This window comes from Passer domesticus, chromosome 31, assembly GCF_036417665.1.
Source record: "Passer domesticus isolate bPasDom1 chromosome 31, bPasDom1.hap1, whole genome shotgun sequence".
Taxonomy (NCBI): Eukaryota; Metazoa; Chordata; class Aves; order Passeriformes; family Passeridae; genus Passer; species Passer domesticus.
Genome location: NC_087504.1, coordinates 3,864,029 through 3,885,707, shown reverse-complemented (window position 1 = coordinate 3,885,707; position 21,679 = coordinate 3,864,029). Strand labels below are relative to the sequence as shown.

The 21,679-nt window shown below is 48.2% G+C and overlaps 1 protein-coding gene and 1 long non-coding RNA gene across 5 annotated transcripts in view; one reads left to right on the top strand and one right to left on the bottom strand.

Annotated features, from left to right (window-relative positions):
• LOC135287886 (uncharacterized) overlaps positions 1-1,818 on the bottom strand; it is a 32,289-nt gene extending 30,471 nt beyond the window's left edge. For both annotated transcript variants that reach the window (XR_010351344.1, XR_010351343.1), the window contains exon 1: positions 1,512-1,818. This is a non-coding gene — a long non-coding RNA (uncharacterized LOC135287886). The remainder of the gene's footprint in view (positions 1-1,511) is intronic.
• Positions 1,819-2,352: 534 nt separating this feature from the next.
• On the top strand, positions 2,353-21,610 carry CERS5 (ceramide synthase 5). 3 transcript variants are annotated; one of them, XM_064401110.1, is made up of 11 exons: positions 2,353-2,646; positions 7,599-7,704; positions 9,603-9,733; positions 12,037-12,094; positions 12,630-12,680; positions 13,225-13,317; positions 14,569-14,697; positions 15,273-15,379; positions 17,597-17,753; positions 18,766-18,795; positions 20,393-21,610. In XM_064401110.1, exons 1-11 carry the CDS (start codon positions 2,378-2,380, stop codon positions 20,543-20,545), a joined length of 1,284 nt encoding a protein of 427 aa, XP_064257180.1. In that variant the 5' UTR covers positions 2,353-2,377; the 3' UTR covers positions 20,546-21,610. The 3 variants fall into 3 exon arrangements, 2 of the variants coding, with proteins under 2 accessions (XP_064257180.1, XP_064257181.1); XR_010351342.1 differs by having other exon boundaries at positions 2,363-2,646; positions 18,698-18,795; XM_064401111.1 differs by lacking the exon at positions 18,766-18,795 and having other exon boundaries at positions 2,368-2,646.
• Positions 21,611-21,679: the final 69 nt, after the last annotated feature.

Here is a 21,679-nt window from a genome sequence, read left to right as displayed (position 1 = left end):
AAATCCATTCCAATGACCTACCACCCTTACAGGGAAGAATTCCTTCCCAAAATCCCCTCTGGCAGTTGAAAGCCACTGCCCCTTGTCGTGGCACTCCAGGTCTCTCTCCATCTTTCCTGCAGCTCCTTCAGGGACTGAAAGGCCACAATGATGTCACCCCAAATTGTGTCTTTTCCAGGCTGAGCAATCCCAGTTCTCCCAGCCTTTCCTCACAGCAGAGCTGCTCCATCCCTCTGATCCTCCTGGTGCCTCCCCTGGACTCTCTCCTGCAGCTCCACGTCCTCCCTGTGCTGGGGCTGGGGGCAGCTCTGCAGGTGGGGTCTCACCTGAGCAGGGCAGAGGGGCAGCCCCCTTCCCCTGCTGGGGGCTCAGCCCAGGCTCAGGGGGGTCCTGGGCTATGTCCAGCACCTCAAACCCTCCCCAGGGCTGCTCTCCATCTGTAAAAATGGAGGGAAGAGATGGGCGAGCTCCCGGTGCTCCCCCTGGAAGGCAGCCCGGGCTGGCTCTGGTGCCCCACTAGGTGACACTGTGTGTCCGTGGTTTGCTGCTCGACTCAAACGAGCAGCTTCTGCTCTCAGATTGAACAGGGATTAGAACACGACTGGCAAAAGGAATAAGGACATGCAGGGAATTTTCACTTCCATTTCTGGCTCCAGGTGGCTCTCAAGGGCAGCTGAGGACAAGTGAGGGTTTTTCCCCCTTCCTATCAGCTGCTTTTAATTTAAATTATTGTCACTTGAGCCTGTGAGGGGTTTGGTTGGGAGAGAGTGGGATAAGAGCCAGAAGCAATGCAGTGAACATTCTGCAGCAGTACGAGGAAATGCTTATGTGTGTGACATGGATATTGGGAAGAAGGAAAAGCCTCCTTCCTAGCTGGAAGGTGTTAGCAGTTTCACAACCTACTGCTCATTTTCCTTTTTTTTTTTTTTTTTAATGGAGAAGTAAGGTTTGCTTTGTACAGAGGAAAAACTAAAAAACCTGATGTGCAAACCCAAGCTGCTTTCTGTCACCTCTCTCTGCTCCTAACAAAATCCATTTAGTATCAGATTTCCTCTAATTGCTAAGCAACCAGAGATCTCTCTGACTGGAAATTGTGCTATTTGAAAAGGGAGGGAAGATCATTTGTCGTGGACTTGGATTTATGGAATATGCCAACTGCTCGTTTCTAAGGAAACACAATTGAATTTTACTGTGTCTTCATGGTTACGTGATACTGAAGCAATACTGGCTGCACTTAGCAGAGACTTTAATCAGAAAATCATTAATTCTAGTTAAATCTAAGGCATCTGTGAGTCTCTGACATACAGGGGCCTGCATCCAACTGAACATCTTCAAGGAGAAATTAGCACATTGGCTACTTCTAAATAAAGTCATTGATTAAAAAAAAAAAGGCGACTAGATCATAAATTACTCTATCCTTGAATCTATTAGTTATCATAGCATTTGAGTGCTTAATGGGCCATTTAATCTATTCTCCACTGGACAGGTGCCAAAAGAGACATTACACTAACCATGGATCGTTTGCTGCCCTGTCTTGCTGCCTTGAGGACTTTTACCAGTTAAAAGTCGTCTCTGCCTGCGGAAACCGCGAGGGCTCAGCACTGTGGGAAGCATCGACATCACGGCCGTGACATGGTGGAATTTTTGGGGTGTCCGGTGCAGGGCCAGGAGTCAGACTTTGATGATCCTCGCGGGACCTTTCCAATTCACTATATTCCGTGACCTTGTGGTTCTGTCACTTTTTGGCTCTGGTTCTGGTTCTTTTATATTTTTTTTTTCAGCCCCGCCGGTTCTGTTCCCTCAGGGGGCGCTGAGGGGGCGGCGGGGCCGCGCGCGCGCTCCTCCCTCACGAGCCCGCGGGCGGGAACGCGGGGGCGCCGCACTGCGCATGCTCCAAAGTAACGGGCCGCGCGAGGCCCCGGCGGAAGCGCCGTGAGCAGCGGCCTCGCCCCCGTGAGCGGCGGCCGCTGTGAGGGGCGGGCTCAGGTGTGGCCGTGAGCGCCGGGATCTCATTTTGGCTTCGCTCGGTGGCTGTGGCGACCGCCAGAACAGCGGCCGCCGGGAGGGGCGGGGCAAGGCGATAAAGGGCGCGGCTTCGTCCCACCTCCGCACCGCCTGTAGCGGGCGATGCAATAAGGGGAACGACGATGAAGAAGAGGGGCGCGGTGCGTTCCAAGCCCGCCCCTTACGGGCCGCGGTGAGAGGCGCGGCTTCCTCCAGCCCCGCCCGGCCGTGTCGGCGGCGCCCACCCGTGCGGCGGCGGCGTCAGGGCCGGGCCGGGGGCTGAGGCCATGAGGGGCTGAGGCGCGAGGGGCGCGGTCTCCCCAAGCACCGCCCCCTCGGGGCACGGACTGCCGCCCGATTCGCCGCCGCCGTGATGGGCAGGGCGGGGCCGGCGCTCGGCCCGCCCCCGTGCCTGTGGCGGCCGCCCGAGCGCGGCGGCGGCAGGCGGAAGATGGCGGCGGCCGCGGCGGCGGCGCTGCGGGCCTGGTTCTGGAACGAGCGGTTCTGGCTCCCGCACAACGTGACGTGGGCGGACCTGGCCGGCGAGCCGGGCAGCGGGCTGCAGTACCCGCGGGCCGCTCACGTCCTCTCCGCCTTCCCGCTGGCGCTCGGCATCTTCGCCGTGCGGCTGCTCTTCGAGAGGTGAGCGCGGGGCCGCCCCCGGGGCGGCGGGGCCGGGAGGCGCTGGGGTCTGTGGGCACCCGGCCGGGCCGGGGGGCGGCTCGGCGGGGGCTCCCCCGCACCCTGCGGGGCCTCCGCGAGGCCCTTCGTGCGTGGAAAGGGGACATTGTGTAATCCCGGGAATCTGTCGCGGGAGTCGTGTCTGTCGCGACATGCACAAGCCCGTGGGGCTCTACTGCCCTGGATCTGCATAACGAGAGGCCCCTCCAGTCCGGCGGTGCTGAGGTAGTGCCGATAAAAATCCCATGTTTTATATAGGAATTCACTTTTACTCGTGCTGCTGCCCGGGGAGCCTCGCTGGTGACGGGCAGAGCTGGCGGCTGCTGCTGCTGCTCCGCACTTGGCTTCCGTGTGCGCTTTATTGTACTTTCCCCGAGTTCCTGGATGAGGAAATAGGGCTGCTTCACATGGCCTGATGTATTATTAAACACTTGGTGGCTCTCCCTCGTCCCAGGCACGATGGATGTGAGTGCGGATCTTCATCTCTGCCCATAAACAGGTGTAATCCGGGATTCCTCATTTCCCTGGGCATCCATAAACATGTGAGCTCAGCCCTGGGGCACAGGCAGATCCGTGTGTGGTGTGGATCTGCCACAGCCACACGCAGTGTGTGGGTGGCTGAGATATTAATTAGTAAAGCGGCTTACTTAGGAAGCCCTTAGGTGAAACGGACCAAGACACCCTCTGCTGCTGTGCAGGTAGTTCATTAAACATTGATTTAATCTTAAATTTCTGCCTTGAAAAGGCAGAAGTTGACCAGGTTGGATGGACTTGGAGCAACCTGGATAAGTGGAAAGTGTCTCAGCCCATGGCAGAGGGTGGGGCTGGGTGGGCTTTAAGGTCCTTTCCAACCCAAACCCTTCTATGATTCCATGGGTATTTCTAAGCATGAAAAAGGCTGCAGGACTAAAGTGAGTGGGAATTGAGTCAGGGGTTTTTTTTAAGAATGAATTTTCCTGAGCTTTCAGAAATTAAGAAGAGGTGGTTGGGATGAAGTAGAAAGATGGCAAATATGGAGGAAAATGAGGCAGGTCAGCAGAGAGGTGGGAAACTTGAGAGACTCTATTTTCTTCATCCTCTCTTTCTTCCCTTAAGAAAAAGCTTCAGAAAACCAGTGCAGAGAACCCAGGAACACACGTGGTACTGCCAAAATCCCATCTCAGTGTGGTGCGTGCTGGTCCTGGCCAAACCTCTGTACTTGCCAGGACATGAGGAAATGAGGTTGTGAGACACAATAAAAACGATATTGTAGGGAGGTTCCTAATCCAGGTGTCAGTCTGGGGATGAGGTGCAGAATATTCTCTTCTCCTGGAGTTGCTGGGGAAGATGCACTACACCTGATGGCACACTGCTCCAGACAGCGTTTCCTTTGTCCTGATAATGTCTCCCTGGTTTGTGAAATTTCTTTTGTGGTGTGAATTTAGGCTGGAGTCAAATGATGATTTAACTCCTGAGCCTGCAGAGCAAAGCTCAGGGGCCGAGGTCTGCTTCCTGAGGGGGTTGTTCCTGATCTCAGCTGTGTCTCAGTGGTGTCCCAAAGTGAAAGCAGATTGTGACAGCCCATCTCAGGCAGTTTCTAGTGTGTTTATTTTAAAAGTACATATCTTTGAATAAACTCCTTTCTGTTTCTTCCAGCCACTTTGAACATGTCATAAAAGTTCAGCTTTGTCTCAATAAACTCCTGTGGTGTATTTATCCCAATTCAGGCTTTGATTGTGTCAAATGTCTCTCTTGACACACATTTCACAGTTGGACTTGGTGACTCAGAATGTGAATTACAGACTCGTGCAGCTCTTTTGGTTGAGCTGCTTCTTTTCTCTCTCCTTTTGCAGCTCCTCACTGTGAGGAAGTGCTTTGTGCTACAACACTGACATGTTTCTGTTAGTTAGAATTCCACTAAAAACTACCTTTTACATCATAGTATTGACAAAATAATCATAATTTGTCTGTCTGAGCAGTTTATGACTGTAGGTGTGAATGCAGGACTCATAGAGGAAGGTAAAGACAGTGGAAAGTGAGAGGGTGGGGATTTTTGACCAGTCAGCAAAGACTTCTGCCCATAAATTTGGTTTATATTTTTTATCCTTGATTATACTTTTCAGTATTTCTCCTTGCACATCTTCTCCCACTGCAGGCAAAAAAAAAATTAAAAAAAAATCCCAGGTATCTGCAAAAACGTGGATGTGATGTGTTTCTAGCTGCACTGGAGTGCTCTTTGGAACCAAGTGTGGTTGATACTGGAGAGATCTGAGGAAGGATCTGCAGCTTGTGCTCCAGCTGGGGAGGGGGAGAAAAAGGTGATTTGAGATGTTACTTAATCAGGTCTATTATGGAATGAGGTGGTTAAATCTTAACACAGAGAAATTGAGAGATGATGGAAATACAAACTCAATATTCAATACATCTCACTTTGGAGATTGTTCTTCCTTTAATTGCTGTGGGGAGTCACCAGCCAAACTAGAATGTTCATAAAGATTCTGCCCTTTTGTGAAGCACAACATGCCTGAGAACTATTTATTCTAACTTATGAGTCTGTGGACTTGAAAATTGGTTTTAAAATCAGTGTGTGTTAACAAGTAGTGTGAAAGGGTAGGCTGGGGTGTGAGCTGATCCCTGTTGATAAAGGTTTAATAGAAGTGTTTATGTGATGAGAATTTCTTGCTGGAAGGTGTGGCAGTAAGTTGACCTTGGGTTTGTTGCCGTTGAGTTTTCTATAAAATCATAAAATCATTTAGATTAAAAGGGACCTTTCAAGGCCACCTCATCCAGTCCTCTCCTCAAAGCAAGGCCCGTGTTCAGGCAACTCAGGTCACCCGTGGGCTTCTGCTGTTCAGGTTGAATATCCCCAAGAATGGAAATTCTGCTGCCTGGGCAGTGTTTTTGTCTATTTTGGGGTTGTGCAGAACTTTGTCACTGTGGGATTCAGTGCAAAACACATCTGAAAATCTGCTCTGGGACCAAAACTTTAAATGCCACAGCAGTTTGAAGTATGAGTTTACCTGAATAGCAGGTCAGCTTGGGATTTTCCTGTCTGAGCAGGCGATTCACCACTCATTTCATATTCCACCTGCAAGTTCACGTGTGAACTTCTCTGCTGCACTTGTGGTATATCCTGTAGGAAATCAGAGTATGAAGACATTTAATACTTGATATTTTTTACATTTTTGTGGTGGTCTTGCCAAATGTTTCATAACATCAGGACAGGATTTCTGGCTGGTGGTCTGGATTATGGCGGAAGCCGTGAGCCTTTGGAGCCAAGCTCAAAGGAAATCACTCCTTCCTTTTTATTTTTTAATTATTTTTTTTTTTAAGCTGTGGGCGTTGAAATGTAGTTTAGCATGTCCAGAGACAGGAGCAGAGATGGGAAGGGTCTGGAGCACGAGGAGAGGCTGAGGGGAGCTGGGAAGGGGCTCAGCCTGGAGAAAAGGAGGCTCAGGGGGGACCTTGTGGCTCTGCACAGCTCCTGACTGGAGGGTCAGGTTGGGCACCAGGAGGAATTTCTGCATGGAAAAGGTGGTCAGGCCGTGGAAGGGGCTGCCCAGGGAGGTTTGGAGTCCCCATCCCTGGGGGTGTCCAAGGACATGGCCCTTGGTGCCCTGGGCTGGGGACGAGGAGCGGATCAGGCACAGCTTGGGCTCAGTGACCTGCGGGGATTTTTAACCTCACAGATCCTGGGTGGAGACATAGGAAGAACTGGAGCAGACAGGGAAGCCTGGGCCCACAGTGGCTGTCGTTTGTTTAGTGTTTTCTGAGAGCTGGGTGTTCCTTTGGGATCAGTCACAAGCTGATCTGTAATTCCTCAAGGGAAAACTCCACGACCTGGGACTGTTCAGGAACAAATATCTGTGGCTGTGTTTAAGAAACACTGAGTATTCCTGAGAATAATTACTATTGGAGCACTTAGAGCCACAATTCTCCTGAATTTTAATCTTGCCTTTTAAACACAAGGAGAAATTGTAACAATGTGGTCAGAAAAAGCAGCATTTTCTGCTTGGTGGCACTGGGAGGCTCCTAAATACGTGTAATTTCAGTTTAGCTCTCCCTGAAACAATCTCTCTGTGAAAGCAAAATGGTTTTAAGGGTTCAAATCTTGTGTTCTTTTCAAAATCAGTTTGAGAAACAGATTCGTCCTCAAAATAAATGATTAAAAGATACTAAATTTTGCTCCTTAAACCCTCTCTTTTGCCCACCAACAGGCGAGGAACAATTCACGTGTCAGGTAATGCAGATATTTCCCTTGGAACCCTGAGCCCATTCTGACACAAACGTGCAGCAAAACCTGGTAATTTTGAACATGTTTATATTTGTTTTAGTTTCAAACCCAGGCTTGTTTCCAGAGTCTGTGCTATAAAATCCAGGAAGAGTTAAATCAGTTTGGAATACACAGAGCACATGGGATGGATGAGATCCTGGGATCTTTCAGACTGGGGGACTGCATCTTCCTGTCTGTCCTGAAGGAAACAAGCCACTTTGCTTTTCCCCCGAGAAAAAGTTACTTTTAGGAGCTGTGTCACTTGAACTTCCCTTTTTTTCTGAGCTAAGGCCTATTTTGGAAACAAGATGCTTTGTTTTAGGGCTTCATCTCCAGCATTTCTGTTCACAGCAGACTGCTATCAGTCTATTGTTTTATTGCTGAGGAATGAGAATCTCCCTGGGGAGCACATTCAGATCTTTACAAGCCAAGGGCATTAAGATTTAATTTTTCATTCTGGTGTGCACAGTATGTGCTGGCTGCAGTTACCATATGGACTAATAAAAGAACTTTCTTCACCTGGGAAGCGGTGGAATGGAGATTTCAAAAGTTTTTTCACCAGGTTTTGCAGCTGGTGACAAATGCAGGTCCTTGTGGTTCAGGCAGAGGAAGGAAATAAATATCTTGTTTTAATCCAGCTCTTTCTGGGCAATTCTTGCAGGTTTATTGCCAAGCCATGTGCCATAAACCTTGGCATTCAGGACAGTGGACCTCACAGAGCCCAGCCCAATGCAATTTTAGAGAAAGTGTTTACATCCATCACTAAGGTGAGTCACACTTCAAATTCCTCCCCCATTCCAAAGGGAATGGAGGCCTGGAACTGTCTCAGGGGGGGCTTTTGCTTCCACTTTTCTGCATTGAGATGCACACTTCACACTCTGCATCCATGTGTGAGCTCGTTCTGGTTTTACTTTGCCTCTGGCAAGTCCTTCTGGTAGCAAAGTCAATTCCCTGTATGGCTGAGCCATGGTTTGTGTACAGAAGAAACTTTTTTGGGATACAGATGTTCCCCTCATTGACAGGCCTGAGCTGCTTCCTTTGGTCCAAGTTATACAGTGGGGATTCTTGGTTTAATCAGATTTCCCAGCATCTTCCACTTTTATTGGGAAAGGGTTCCTCTTTTTCTGGTGCTCAGTTCCTTTTCTGATTTTATTGGTTTTATTGTGATTTCTTCCCATGATTTTTGCCATTTACTGTAAACCTGGACAGCAGTTGTCAGTGGAAGAGGATATTCAGGGAGTGTTCAGTCAGTGAAAGATGTCCTGATGAAGGACAGGACACTTAATGGTGGCAGGAGGTGTTTCTTTGGGTTGTTTCCTGCTTTCCCTTAAGCTCACAGGCCTACAGAATTACAGAATCCCACTGTATTTTATCCAACATTGAGTAAGTGCAATAGATTTTCATTAAAGATAACAAAATGGAAGGTTTTCTGTTGAGATTTGGTGATGAACCTGATCTACTGGAGCAGATAAAGGGAAATTCTATAAAAACCTCCAAAAACTTGCCTTGTGGGAACATTAAAGCTTTGAAGCATTTGGAATGATGTATGAACTGAAGAATCCCCAGAATCTGATGTCCTTTCTTGGGAGAACTTTAATGCAGGGGATGTCCTTGAAATAAATGTTTAGAAAACCTGGGAGGTCACAGGCTGTGCAGAATTTGTCTGGCTGATGAAACCTTTACCTGTCCCCGTGTGCTGTGGGGTTTGGAGAGCCCGGCTGGGGGTGGCCCTGGTGCAGGGGGAGGATTGCACTGCTGCTCTGAGCTGGGAGCTCTGCATTCCTCTGGAGGCAGCTGCTTTCCCAGCCATTAAATCCCAGGAAAGTGCTGAGAGATGTGGTGTGGTGGATTGACAGGACAGTCATGGTCTCAATGCTGAAAATCAAATTATTCTGATTTTGATTTTCAGCTAATGGGTTTTTTTTATTAAATCAACATTCTGCATAGCTTTTGTGGTTGATATGTAACTCAGATAGTAAAATGTGTTTATCATCTTTCAGTGGTAGAGCTCCCTGGCAGAGTTGGTCTGAATTATCTCACTCCTGGGCCATTATAGAGGGAGCTACCAGGTTTGGTTCACTTTGATAAATCTATTTGTGTTCATTCAGACAGGTGGAGAACAGAGATCCATTATATAGATATTTGTCATGGAAATACTTCAGTCTTCAAATATATTTTCATTTATAAACTTTGATAACAGAAATAACAGAATTTCTACAGTGCCCTCATGGAATATACAAATATCTGCTGTTTTAAACCAACTCTTACTTTAAAGTTTCCCTGTCCTTGCTGTGAGTAGCAAACCTTAAACATCTTGAGCTTTGCTCGGAGTTCTGGGTGCAGCTTTAACAGATAGGACAGACCACTTTAACAGCTCCTCCCCCAAATTAACCCACAGAACAGTCACAGTCTTTGTCTTAATGTGCTGTCAACTGATGAAATAGGTGAGGAAATGCTCAACCAAAACCATTCTGAGTAATTAAGTAATTAGTGGCTTATGAAGGTTAAATCTGAATGAGCATTTGTGGCAATGGGTTCTTGCTTCCAGGCTCTGTGGTCCCTTCCTGGTGTGTTTTTTGTTATCTGTTCATTATTTCTGTCATAGTGCAGGACTGAAAGTAGCTTGAGGAGTGAGAGAAATGACATTTGTTTCATTTTCCTTCAGTCTCCAGATGCAAAAAGGTTAGAAGGCTTGTCCAAGCAGCTGGACTGGGATGTCCGAAAGATCCAGCGCTGGTTTCGGCACCGGAGGAACCAGGACAAGCCCACCACCCTCACTAAATTTTGTGAGAGCATGTATGTTTGTGCAGAGGGGCTTCATCTTAGAGCTCCAGCTGCGCCTGGGGGCAGCTGCTCTGCCAGACTGGGGCCAAAATTCCTGTACAAGCAAACAGGGCAGTTAAAGGAGGGTTTAGAATTCTGAAATGTTTGGTGGGCATGCCTGAGACACCAGAACGGGGCACAGGAGTCAGTGCTGGGCGGCTTTAGACACTGGGCCAGGTCCTTCATGGCACTCGAGAGTGTCTGTGTGTCCATGTGTCTGTGTGTCCATGTCTGTGTGTGTGTGTATGTCTGTGTCCATGTCTGAGTGTCCGTGTGTGTCCGTTTCCATTTGTGTCCATGTGTCTGTGTGTCCATGTCTGTGTGTGTGTGTATGTCTGTGTCCATGTCTGAGTGTCCCTGTGTGTCTGTTTCCATTTGTGTCCATGTGTCTGTGTGTCCATGTCTGTGTGTGTGTGTATGTCTGTGTCCATGTCTGAGTGTCCCTGTGTGTCTGTTTCCATTTGTGTCCATGTGTCTGTTTGTCCATGTCTGTGTGTGTGTGTATGTCTGTGTCCATGTCTGAGTGTCCCTGTGTGTCCGTTTCCATGCCTCTGTCTGTGTGCCTGTGTGTCCATGTCTCTGTGTGTCTGTGGCCGTGTCCACATGTCCCTGTCTCTCTTTGTGTGTCCCCTGTCCCTTTGTCCTTGTCCGTGTGTCCCTGTCTGTTGCTACACACCAATACCTGTCTGTGTGTCCCTGTCTGTGTGTCCCTGCCCGTGTGTCCCTGTCTGTTGCTACACACCAATACCTGTCTGTGTGTCCCTGTCTGTGTGTCCCTGTCCGTGTGTCCCTGTCCGTGTGTCCCTGTCTGTTGCTACACACCAATACCTGTCTGTGTGTCCCTGTCCGTGTGTCCCTGTCTGTTGCTACACACCAATACCTGTCCGTGTGTCCCTGTCCGTGTGTCCCTGTCCGTGTGTCCCTGTCCGTGTGTCCCTGTCCGTGTGTCCCTGTGTGTCGCTACACACCAGTCCCTGTCCGTGTGTCCCTGTCCGTGTGTCCCTGTCCGTGTGTCCCTGTCCGTGTGTCCCTGTCCGTGTGTCCCTGTCTGTTGCTACACACCAATCCCTGTCCCTGTGTCCCTCCTGTCTGTGTGTCCCTGTCTGTTGCTACACACCAATACCTGTCCCTGTCCCTGTGTCCCTGTCCCTGTCCGTGTGCCCCTGTCCGTGTGCCCCTGTCCGTGTGTCCCTGTCCGTGTGTCCCTGTCTGTTGCTACACACCAATACCTGTCCCTGTGTCCCTGTCCCTGTGTCCGTGTGTCCCTGTCTGTTGCTACACACCAATACCTGTCCCTGTCCGTGTGTCCCTGTCCGTGTGTCCCTGTCCGTGTGTCCCTGTCCGTGTGTCCCTGTCCCTGTGTCCCTGTCCCTGTGTCCGTGTGTCCCTGTCCGTGTGTCCCTGTCCGTGTGTCCCTGTCTGTCGCTACACACCAATACCTGTCCCTGTCCGTGTGTCCCTGTCCGTGTGTCCCTGTCCGTGTGTCCCTGTCCGTGTGTCCCTGTCTGTCGCTACACACCAATACCTGTCCCTGTCCGTGTGTCCCTGTCCGTGTGTCCCTGTCCGTGTGTCCCTGTCTGTTGCTACACACCAATACCTGTCCCTGTGTCCCTGTCCCTGTGTCCGTGTCCCTGTCTGTGTGTCCCTGTGTCCGTGTCCCTGTCCGTGTGTCCCTGTCTGTGTGTCCCCGTGCCCACACTGGCTGTGAATCCCCTGGGACTCTCCTGCACGGCCCCGTTCCTGCCCAGAGCTCGTTCCCATTCCCACCTTCTGGCTTCCTTTTCTTCTCTCTTCAGCCCATTCTTTGTTCCCCTCCCTCCGAGCTCCTGTAGTTTTCTCTGTAGTGCAACAGAACCTCAGTATTTTTTCCTGACTTGTTTCTCCTCTGCTGGTTTCTTTCCTTTCCAGTAACTTTCAATTCTTCCCCCAGTATGGTTTTGTCTACCTAAAGCCACAAGGTAAGAGGGAAAAGTAACAAACACTAGGATATCTCTGGGTGACAGCAGCTTTGCTTGTTGTTATCTTGTTGTCTTTTAAATATGGAATGATGCATGTTCACCCTGAATTTCAAACCTGGCTGTTGATGCAAACCCATGTGTGGTGTGAAAATTCTTCAGTAGGTTTATGTTACCCGAAATGTTTAGAAATCAAAGTGGGTGAAGGCTTTTCAGGTGTGAGATTTTGTCAGATTTTTCCCAATTATTTAAATTATTTTTACAAATTCTAACCAAAAGCTAATTCTATGTCCTAAGTTTATTTTTTACTTCTTTTTCCAGGTGGAGATTTACATTTTATTTCAGTATATTTTTTTATGGAATCAGGTTTCTCTGGACGGTGAGTTGCTCTGTCACCCACGTTATTGTTCTATGTGGTTGCAGTTGAATGATCCCTGATTTGGCATCCTGGGGTTCTGTTAAAGACATTCTTTACACTATAGGGAAGCTTCTATGCAGATCTATAATTTTGGAAATAATAGAAAATTATTTGATGTGTTACCCCAGAGTGTTGGAAAAAACAAAGTGGGGTCTGGGTTTTCTTTGCTATGGAGAGCTGCTCCTTTTTTTCTCTTTTCCTCTTGAAGGGATACAGGTTCATCTCCTTGGCCCTTTATAATTATTAGAGCTGTATGATTATTCTAGAAATTTCCATTGCAGCAGAACTCACAATGGCAGCACAAATTAGGCTTTAAATCACGAGGGTTTTTTACAGTAAATGTAGTTTGAATGGCAGAATAAAAGTACAATTTCAGTTGAGGCAGTGCTGTATTGTCAGGGGACTTCAGGTGCTGGGGAGGAAAACACCCAGTGCAAACTGGGGGTTTATATAAATTCTTATTTATATATAATAAAAACCTACCTCTTCCCTTTAGGCACCCTGGTTTTGGGACACACGACAGTGCTGGTACAACTACCCTTTCCAGGTATGAAAGAAACACCTCCTAAATTCCAACTTTTTGGACAATTCCAGTTTTTATTTTTGTTATTGACACTGGATTAAAACTCTGCCATTTACTCTTCATGTTTCTATATCCTGGTTAGGTTTGGCAGCAGCAGGGTTTCCTCAGATACATCTGACTCAGTCACTTTATGTTTATTTGCTGCTGAGATTATTAAAAGTGGGAGAAAAAGGCATAAAATCATAGTGGTAATTTATTTATTTACTGTGTAGAGGCCAACAGTCTGTTCCAGAGTCTGATTTTCCTACTCCAAGAGACTTCAGCAGGAGCTGTAAATATTGACAAGGGAATTTACTCCTTTGGAAGAAAGCTCAAACACACAATTACATTTGTGTGAGTAAGCCTGGAGTTTGATGCCTGTTTTTATTAAACCTGAAATATTTAACTTATGCCTCAGCAATTCTGAAGGAACAAAGTGGGATGGAAAAGGAGGAAGGAAAAAAGAGATTTTAATGTAAAATTTGAATTATTTTGTCTTATAAGTGTGCTTTCTCTGTGTGTTTTCCAGCCTCTAACATCCAGGCTTTATTATTACTATATCTTGGAGCTGGCCTTCTACTGGTCCCTCATGTTTTCTCAGTTTACAGACATTAAACGGAAGGTGAGATGAACCAGAATTGCATTAACCACTCAATAGCTATAATAAAAACAAGACTAATAGGTAGGACTAACAAAAAATGGGAGTGTGCCTGTCCAGGAAAGCCAAAATGTAGTGATAATTCTATTTTCTTCCTCATTTACACCTTTGTGAGCCCTGAGAAAAAGGGAGGAGTGAGGCTGACCTGGTGTATCCTTGAGTTCCTTTCACCTTCCAGGGGACAGAGCAGCTTCACTCAATACCTCCCAATCAAAAGTTAACAAATCATTGCCTAAAAATAGATTTAACTGGAAGGCTTGCAAGAAAATGAGCTGCTTAAAGCAGTACCTTGCTGAAGCTGCTGAGGAAATGGCAAATGCTAAGGAAATAATAAATGGGGTTTTGAAAGGAATGTCTCATCTGTGTGAGGAGCAGATGATGAGTGGTTGCAGTTGCTCAAATCTAATTCTGTCATGCTGTGTTCCAGGATTTTGTTTTCCAGGTTATTGTTGCTGTTGGAGAACAGTCCCCAGTAAATCCTGGCTTATTGCTCCTTTACATGAGCTGCAAAGCAGCAAATTATCCCAATTTTTGCATTGGCTGTTAAAAAACAACACGTTTTTTCTGTGCTGAAATATGAGCAGGTGGGGCACTGTGGAATACAGTGGAGCTGCAGACAGGGAGTGATGAACAACCTCTGGGACTGTGTTTGCAATATTTCATTTTGACTTTAACAAGTGGATGGCATTCCCCACGGCAGCAGGGTGAGGTACAGGGAGCCAGGGGCTGAAGTGCAAACCAGCCCTGAATATTGTGCATTGTAAACATTTTTTGTTCTTCCTGCTGAGTTTCCCTGGTGTTCTGTGCCCGCTCTGCCCTGGCAGGGTTTGGTCACTGACAGCAGTAGCAGCACTTAAATGTGTCCCAAGACACTTCAGTGTGTCTGAAAAACCAGGAGGAGATAAAAATAAGGGTCATCTTGTGCTCTGAATCATACCTGTGGGGTCTGCAGGTACAGTTCTGTGTGTGTGCCACAGAGACTGTGCTGCTCCCTGAGCAGGCAGAGCTCTGACTTCAGCAGCACCAAAGCTGAGAGATCTTTCTGGAAGCTTTTGTGGAGATGGTGGGAGTGTGATGAGCTGTGATTGCTGTGGAGTCAGAGCCTGAGCCGAAGGAATCCTGTGACCCCAGTGACTCAGTTGGGTGGCTCTGTTCCAAATTTTTGCATTTGTGTGACGACCAAAGAGTCTTCATTTGTGCTTTTCCTGTTTCCAGGACTTCCTGATCATGTTTGTCCATCACTTGGCCACGATTGGGCTCATCACATTCTCGTACATGAATAACATGGTGCGGGTTGGAACTCTGGTGCTGTGCCTCCACGATGTTTCAGATTTCCTCTTGGAGGTGAATTTCCTTTCAGTCTTTACATCCCTAGTGCTGGTGTGGTCTCAGGGGAACAAGCTGACATTCCCCTTCTTGATAAACTGCTTTAAATGTGCCATGAAATTCGTGCTGCTGCTCCTGCTTGTCAACTTTTCCTCCAAACTGCTTGGGTGCTGAACAAAACCATGGAATGGTTTGGGGTGGAAGGAACCTTAAAGATCATCCACTTCCACTATCCCAGGTTGCTCCAAGTCCCATCCAGCCTTGCCTTGGACACGTGCAGGGATGGGGCAGCCACAGCTTCTCTGGGTAACCTGTGCCATGGCCTCACTACCCTCTGACAGGGTGATTTTATCCTCTGGCAGTTTGAAGCCATTCCCCCTTGTCCTGTCACTCCAAGCCCTTGTAAATACTCTCTCCCATTATTCTTGTAGGACCATATAAATAACAGTATAAAAATAGTAATACAATATAATAATCCCTCTTTGTTCCAAACTGTACAAATGTGATTGAGAGTTTTTTTTGCAGCTTTCCAGATGGCTAATTACAGGAATGCACAAAGGAAATAATATTTGCATGTTTATTGTCTCTTGTAGGCTGCAAAACTGGCCAATTATGCCAAGTACCAACGTCTGTGTGATGCTTTCTTCATGCTCTTTGGGGTCGTGTTCATCGTGACCCGCCTGGGCATTTACCCTTTCTGGTAAGCACCTGGGGCTGGGAGGCCTTGCTTGTTCTCCCAGGCCTTTCAGCAGAGCCTTTGGTTTAGGCTTTTCCCAAGCATTCCAGCTGTCCCTCGAGGCAGCCTGAAGCAGCACTGGCCCAAGTGCTGCTTGGGGCAGGAGGTTTGAGGAGGCACATGAAGAAATCTCTCCCCAGTCAGCTGAGGGACTGGGGGAAGAGCTGCCCCACAGCTGCCCCTCCCCTGCTGCAGTGGTGACAGAGTCAGCCAGAATTGCTCTGAGAGGCTTGAAGGATTCTCTGCTTCTCTGAAGAAGTTCTAGAAATAATTACAAGTGAGGCACAGTCTCTTGAGGTCTTTTTTGTGTTTATTTGGCTTAGTCATCACTGCAGTTTCTGATTCTTATGACACTTCTGTCCTGTCCTTGTGTCGTGACTATTCAGAGCCTGAAATAGGTCTGAGGTTTCTTAGGAGCTAAAAACCCTGGATAAATGGCTTAGAGAGAATCATCCCATAATGAGATTCCCTCTCACCTCAGTAGGTCAGACCTGGAGCAGTGCTTTGGTTAATGAACTGTTGTCCATTTATTGTGTGTGATGACAATTTGGTTAAACCATTTTACTACCTGCATTTATTTCCTAGGCCACGGACACCTGGCATTCCCATTCTTTTTGGCTGCCTGGTAGGCAGCAACAATCCTTTCACTTAAGCATCAAGGCTGCAATTAAAGCTCTTGCTTATTTTCCAGTAAATGCACCAAAGGACTCTGGATGAAGAAGAGCTTTAATTCCTATTATTTCTTCATAGTCTCCTTCCAGGCACAAAATAGAGAGTTGTTTTAGCAGCTGCTGTCTGTCGTGAGGGGATGCTCTTACCTCACACCAGTGCTCAGCATCCTGTAAATCTTTAATGTGTTTTTCCACTGGCTGTAATGTCACTCCTCAGCTTTGCAGAGCAATCTGGCAAGCTGCAGCAGCACTGCAGCCCCTGTGCTGTTTCACTGCACGTGTATTCCCTTCCCTAATTAGTAATGTAAAACATCAGCAGATCTCTGGAATCGCATTTAATTCTTTCATAAACCTGCTAGGAGTTAAATACTTCTGGAGCTGCCTTTTGGGGGATTTTGGTTCTTGTTTGAAAGGCTTGTTTTGCTTTTCTTGTGTTAAAAGCTGTGTGAAATTAATGTGGTTGTTAAAGGTCTCTCCATACCTCTCTGCATCATAAAATCTGAAGTGTTTATTAAATTGCTGAAGGACTGGCAATAACTCCCAGCAACAAGAACAGCAAAACAGTAATGAAAGAAACACAAGGCTTGGGCCATAAAGCAGTTTTGAGTCTTGCAGCCTGGCTGGAGGAATCTATAAAACTGAGGGAAGAGAAGAGAAGAGCACCCAGGGAGGGAGGCCTTCTGGGGACAAAATTCCTTCCTGATCCCAGAATCCTTGAGGCTGGAAAAGCCCTCCAAGTCCAGAATCCAGCCTGTGACTGATCCTCACCAGAGCAGTGAGTGCCACATCCAGCTGTTCCTTGGGCACCTCCAGAGACGGGGACTCCAAACCTCCCTGGGCAGCACTTCCAGTGCCTCACCACCCTTTCCATGGAGAAATTCTGCTGATGTCCATCTTGAACCTTCCCTGGCACATCCCTCTTGTCCTGTTGTTGCCTGGGAGCAGAGCCTGACACCCCCCAGCTGCCCCCTCCTGTCAGAGAGGTGTGCAGAGCCAGAAGGTGCCCCCTGAGCCTCCTTTTCCCCAGCTGTTCCAGCTGTGGACACTCTCTAGCCCCTCAATATCCTTGCTGTGAGGGCCCAGAACTGCCTCACAGTGCCCAGCACAGAGGGACAATCCCTGCCCAGCTCCTGTGCCCACCCTATTTTATATGATTTTTGATCTTTAAATCTGGGTGAAAGCTGCCCAAGCAGGAAGGTGTTAACGGTTGTTTTGGTGACCAGAGCAGCCTGACATCACTTCCTGTGAAGTTGTTATAAATAAATGCTTGTGCTTTGGAGAAGAAAATTGGCACCAGATCCGTGTGTGTAACCAAATTGCAGCACATTCACATGTTCTGTTTTGTTGCTCAGTTCAAATGCTCCTAATGAGCTTTTACTCAGTCTCCTGACTCTGGCAGGAGCAGAGCAGCAGATGCTCAGAGAGACACAAACTGTTGTGCATCTGGCCTGGCACCTCCAGTCAGAGCTGAGCACAGCTGATCTGAAATGTGTTTCTGGATCTCTTTCAGGATTCTGAACACAACCCTGTTTGAAAGCTGGGAGCTGATCGGTCCCTACCCTTCCTGGTGGCTGTTCAACGGGCTCCTGGTCACCTTGCAGGTCCTGCATGTCATCTGGTCTTACCTCATCATCCGCACGGCCTCCAAGGCCCTGGTGAGGGGCAAGGTGAGCCTGAGGGAGCCTTCTGGCTCCTCTTTCCTACACACCCCATTAAGGAATCATGAGAAATTGGGCTTTTCAATGAGGGCTGGTGTTGGTTCTTAAGGGACTTGTGTCAAGAGTTCACAAAACCAGTGTTTTTTGTTTTTTTTTTTTTACGTTGATTGCTCTGCACTTGGGAGTTCCCAGGTGTGTTCAAAGGCAGGGAGTCTCTCCTGGGCATGCAGGGAATAACTCCATTTTCCAGTACATTCAAATGTCCTAAAATGGCAATTATGACACTCTTGTTGTGCACTCTGGAGTTTAAGGTGGTAGCAGGCTCTCTTTTGGACAACAGGATGAAGATACAGGATGTTTCCCAACTTCAGCTGGTCCTTGGATGTGCTGGGGATTGTGCTTCTTCACTGGCTCCTGTCTGCCAGTGCAGGCACTGAGCTCCAGCACTCAGGGAAAGGGTTCCCAGGGATGCAGTGGGGTTTGCTGGTTGTGAATGGCCTGGGTTGGAAGGGACCTTAAGGATGATCCAAGCTGGACAAGGCTTGGAGCAGCCTGGGATAGTGGAAGGTGTCCCTGCCCATGGCAGGGGGTGTAACAAGGTGGGCTTTAAGGTCCTTCCCACCCAATCTATTCCATGATTCTATGAAACCAGCAAAAAAAGCTGATTTAGTAGCACAAATGCTTTTTCCTATCAGATATTGATGTTCTGATCTGGGTTTCTCTGATGGCTCTGCATTATTTTGTGTTTGACTTTAGTTGCCCCTACACATGGAATGTGGCCTTGAAAAATACAAATATTCTGGTTGACTCTGGGGGCAGGCAGGTTTCAGGGTACGAGCTCTTCATCTGTTCCCCACAGCTGCTACTACAAATGCCTGATTTTCATTCTCTGCAGCTGTTTCTGTATCCTGAGTTCTACACCTTTTCCCTTTCCTTGGTTCTCTCCTGTCCAGGTGACCTAGCCAGAGAAAGGACTCTAAGCTCTGTCTTCTTCATTCTTTTCTCCTTTTCTCTGTGCCAGATTGGAGCTGGACAGTTTCACCCTGTGCATGTAAGTGTGACCTGTGTTTCTGTTTGTTCACTGAAACACGTCTGTGTCGAGGCCACAAGACAAAAGCAGAGCCCTGGTGCCTTCTCCTCCTCTCCCTGGTCCTGACAGAGTGCTAAAATACTGTTTTTCCCAAAGGTCAGAGCAGTGTCCTGGGGTCTGTTCTCACCTGCTGTCACCTGCCTGCACAGCTTTCACTTTGTGCTTTTACACACCCACACACCAATTTCTGTCTTTGCTCCTCATCAGCACCACACTGAAGGGGAGAGGGCAGGAGGAATTTACTCCTTTTTGTGAAAAGCAATGAAACAGTCACTTCTCCCCCAAGAACAGAAAAAATGTCCAGGGATTTCTGCTTCCTTCCAGTGACCCTTTGAACTTCCAATATAGCAGGAGATTGGGGAAAGATAGCAAAAGTTCTGGCAACAGGCAGAAGCCAGGACATCCAAAAAGCTCCTGGAGATCATTAACTTTACCTGGCTTCCAGCCAGATCTTCCCTGGAGTTCAATCACTTCCTGCTGCTGCAGAGCCCTAACTCTGACTCCAGGAGAGCAGAGTGGAGTGAAATCCTGGAATCCTTGGAAAGCTGCAGGCCAGAGTGCTGGCACATGGAGTTCCTGAGGCTGCAGAGGGAGGGGAGTGAGGAGCTGCCTTGGGCAGAGCAGGGGCTGCTCTCCAGGCCCAGCTCGTGCTGGGGAGCTTTGGCCCTGGCACCTGCCACCACCCAGGGTGTGTGTTTGCAGCTGGGGCTGGGTTTATGGGCTCTTCCCCTCCCCTCCTGGCTCTGCAGGGCTGCCCTGCTGTGGCACTTGGAGCAGCTGGCACCACGCTCCTGCTGGGAAGGTTCAAAATCCCACGTGCAAGTCAAACAGGGCTGGATTTGCAGCAGGCTCTGAACTAAGGCATGCTCTAAGCAGATCTGCATCCCTGGGCTGAGGCTGCTCCTGCTCTGAGCAGGTGTTTGCTGCATCAGACCCTGCCTTTGTTCTCCATCCCCTGTCCAAACAGGCTCCTGCTCCCAAATGGGATCTCCCAGATGAAGCACAGGCTGTGGAAATGAGATGCTTTGTTGGAACAGTGATGTGATAAATAAAGCTGGTTAATTTTTAAAATAGCAAAGCTGCTAGGACAAAACGTAGGACAAAACGTTCTCTCTCAAACTGACACATTCCTGGTTTTTGGTCGTCAGAAACACTTGTGATTGTGGCATGAGAAATTTTTGATTCAAAACAAATTGTTTAGAAAAATGGCCTTTAACTGATCTGGAGAGGAGCCCTTGGCAGAGAAGAACAACGCCAGATCTGTAATCTCATCTGATCTGGTGAGGACAAGAGTGAAGTTCTTTGACAGATACACAGAATATTTGGAAAATGGAGCTTGTCTTTCCAAATTGTCTTTTTCAGTGTCTGTGTCTTGTTCCTGATGTGATGATGACAGGCTCCTTCTTGGGAGCTTGAACTGAGCCAGACTCAGATATAGCAGGTAGATGTGAGTGAAGGTGGTTCACCACAGGGACACAACCTTCTAACTGCTGGTTTCTGTCAATTTTTCAACTCCCCTTCTCCTCTCCCACTCCCCAATTCCATTGGCAACGTTTAGGTGTCCAAGGATGACCGCAGTGACGTGGAGAGCAGCTCCGAGGAGGAGGATGTGACTTCCAACAGCACAAAAGGAATTTTCAGCACTTCCAGTAACGGTTCCAACCGCCTGAACGGCCACGTGGCCGGGGGCCAGTGGACAGGAGAGGAGTAGGGCCCTGGGCTGGCCTTGAGCAAACACGAACTTCTCTTTCAATATCTAGTTGTGTTGAGCTCCACATTCCCAAGTGATCTTTAATCAAAAACCCCTTCCCCAGAAACCTCCAGCAGACCCGAAACGGGCACAACCCTGACCAGTCAGAGGCTTTGCACGGCACAAGGGATGAAGCCAACGACCGGGGCAAAAACAAAGCTGCAGATTTCACTTCAAGCCATTTTGTACTTCAGAAGTACAAGAAAACAGCCCTGAGTCCTGTTGATGATTGCAGAGGTGTCTTTGTTGGTGACAATCTGGCTTTTACTGGGATCAGCTCGAGGCAGAGCAGGTTTGGACCGCAGGGTTCGGTGCCACTCGGCGATGCTTCACTCCCGGCAGGGGCAGCAGCTCTTGGTGCACTCCAGAAGCCACTTCAGAGCAGAGAGAACGCAGGTTCTGTGTCCCAGCTGCCCTGGGTGAGGCGGAGACTCTGCTCCCAGCCGAGCTTTGACCTGTGCTAACCCAGAACCACTGCTCTGCCTCGCCCCAGGGTGCTGGGGAGGTCCCAGCTGCTCATCTCTGCTGTCACCAGGGACCAGGCCAGCGTCTGCTGCCTCTTTTGGTGCTGCAAACCCCTCTGAAGTCTTGACCAAAGCCTTCTGCAGGGGGGTGGGGGGGTGGTTTATTGCCCCTGAGACAACCAGCATAATCCAGGCGTTTTAAATTGTTTTCTTCCTGTTGCAAATTGTGGTTTGAAGACTTCTCTAGACCTACTGGATTCAGTTGGCTAAGCTGGGATCGGAGGGAGGATCAGAACTGGTGGGCTGGGTTTAACTCCAAAAAATGAGATGTTTTGGTCCTGTACTCTGAGACAAGTGATTGTTGCTGCTCTGATGTTAGAGCTGTGGAGGAACCCAGGGCTGGAAGAGCAGCCACACTGTGGGCCTTGCTTCTCTTTTTTACTCAATGGTACTTGGGGGCAATGGAACGGTAAATCAGGAGCAGAATTTTGGAAACTTCTCAAGTTGTTACCATTTTATACTGTTGTTTACTCTTATCTCCAATTAAAAGTTGCTTCAGAAACCTGGGCTGTTGTGTTTCATCTTCAGGAAATAGAACAGAGGACAGTGTGTGTCCTCTGGCTGTCTCTGA

Bases quoted from the DNA above. Each gene is read 5' to 3' on its own strand.
- CERS5 (XM_064401110.1), top strand. From the start codon at position 2,378: ATGGGCAGGGCGGGGCCGGCGCTCGGCCCGCCCCCGTGCCTGTGGCGG. The intron at 7,705-9,602 runs GTGAGTCACACT...ATTTTCCTTCAG, and splicing joins TGTTTACATCCATCACTAAG to TCTCCAGATGCAAAAAGGTT. The intron at 13,318-14,568 runs GTGAGATGAACC...TCCTGTTTCCAG, and splicing joins TTACAGACATTAAACGGAAG to GACTTCCTGATCATGTTTGT.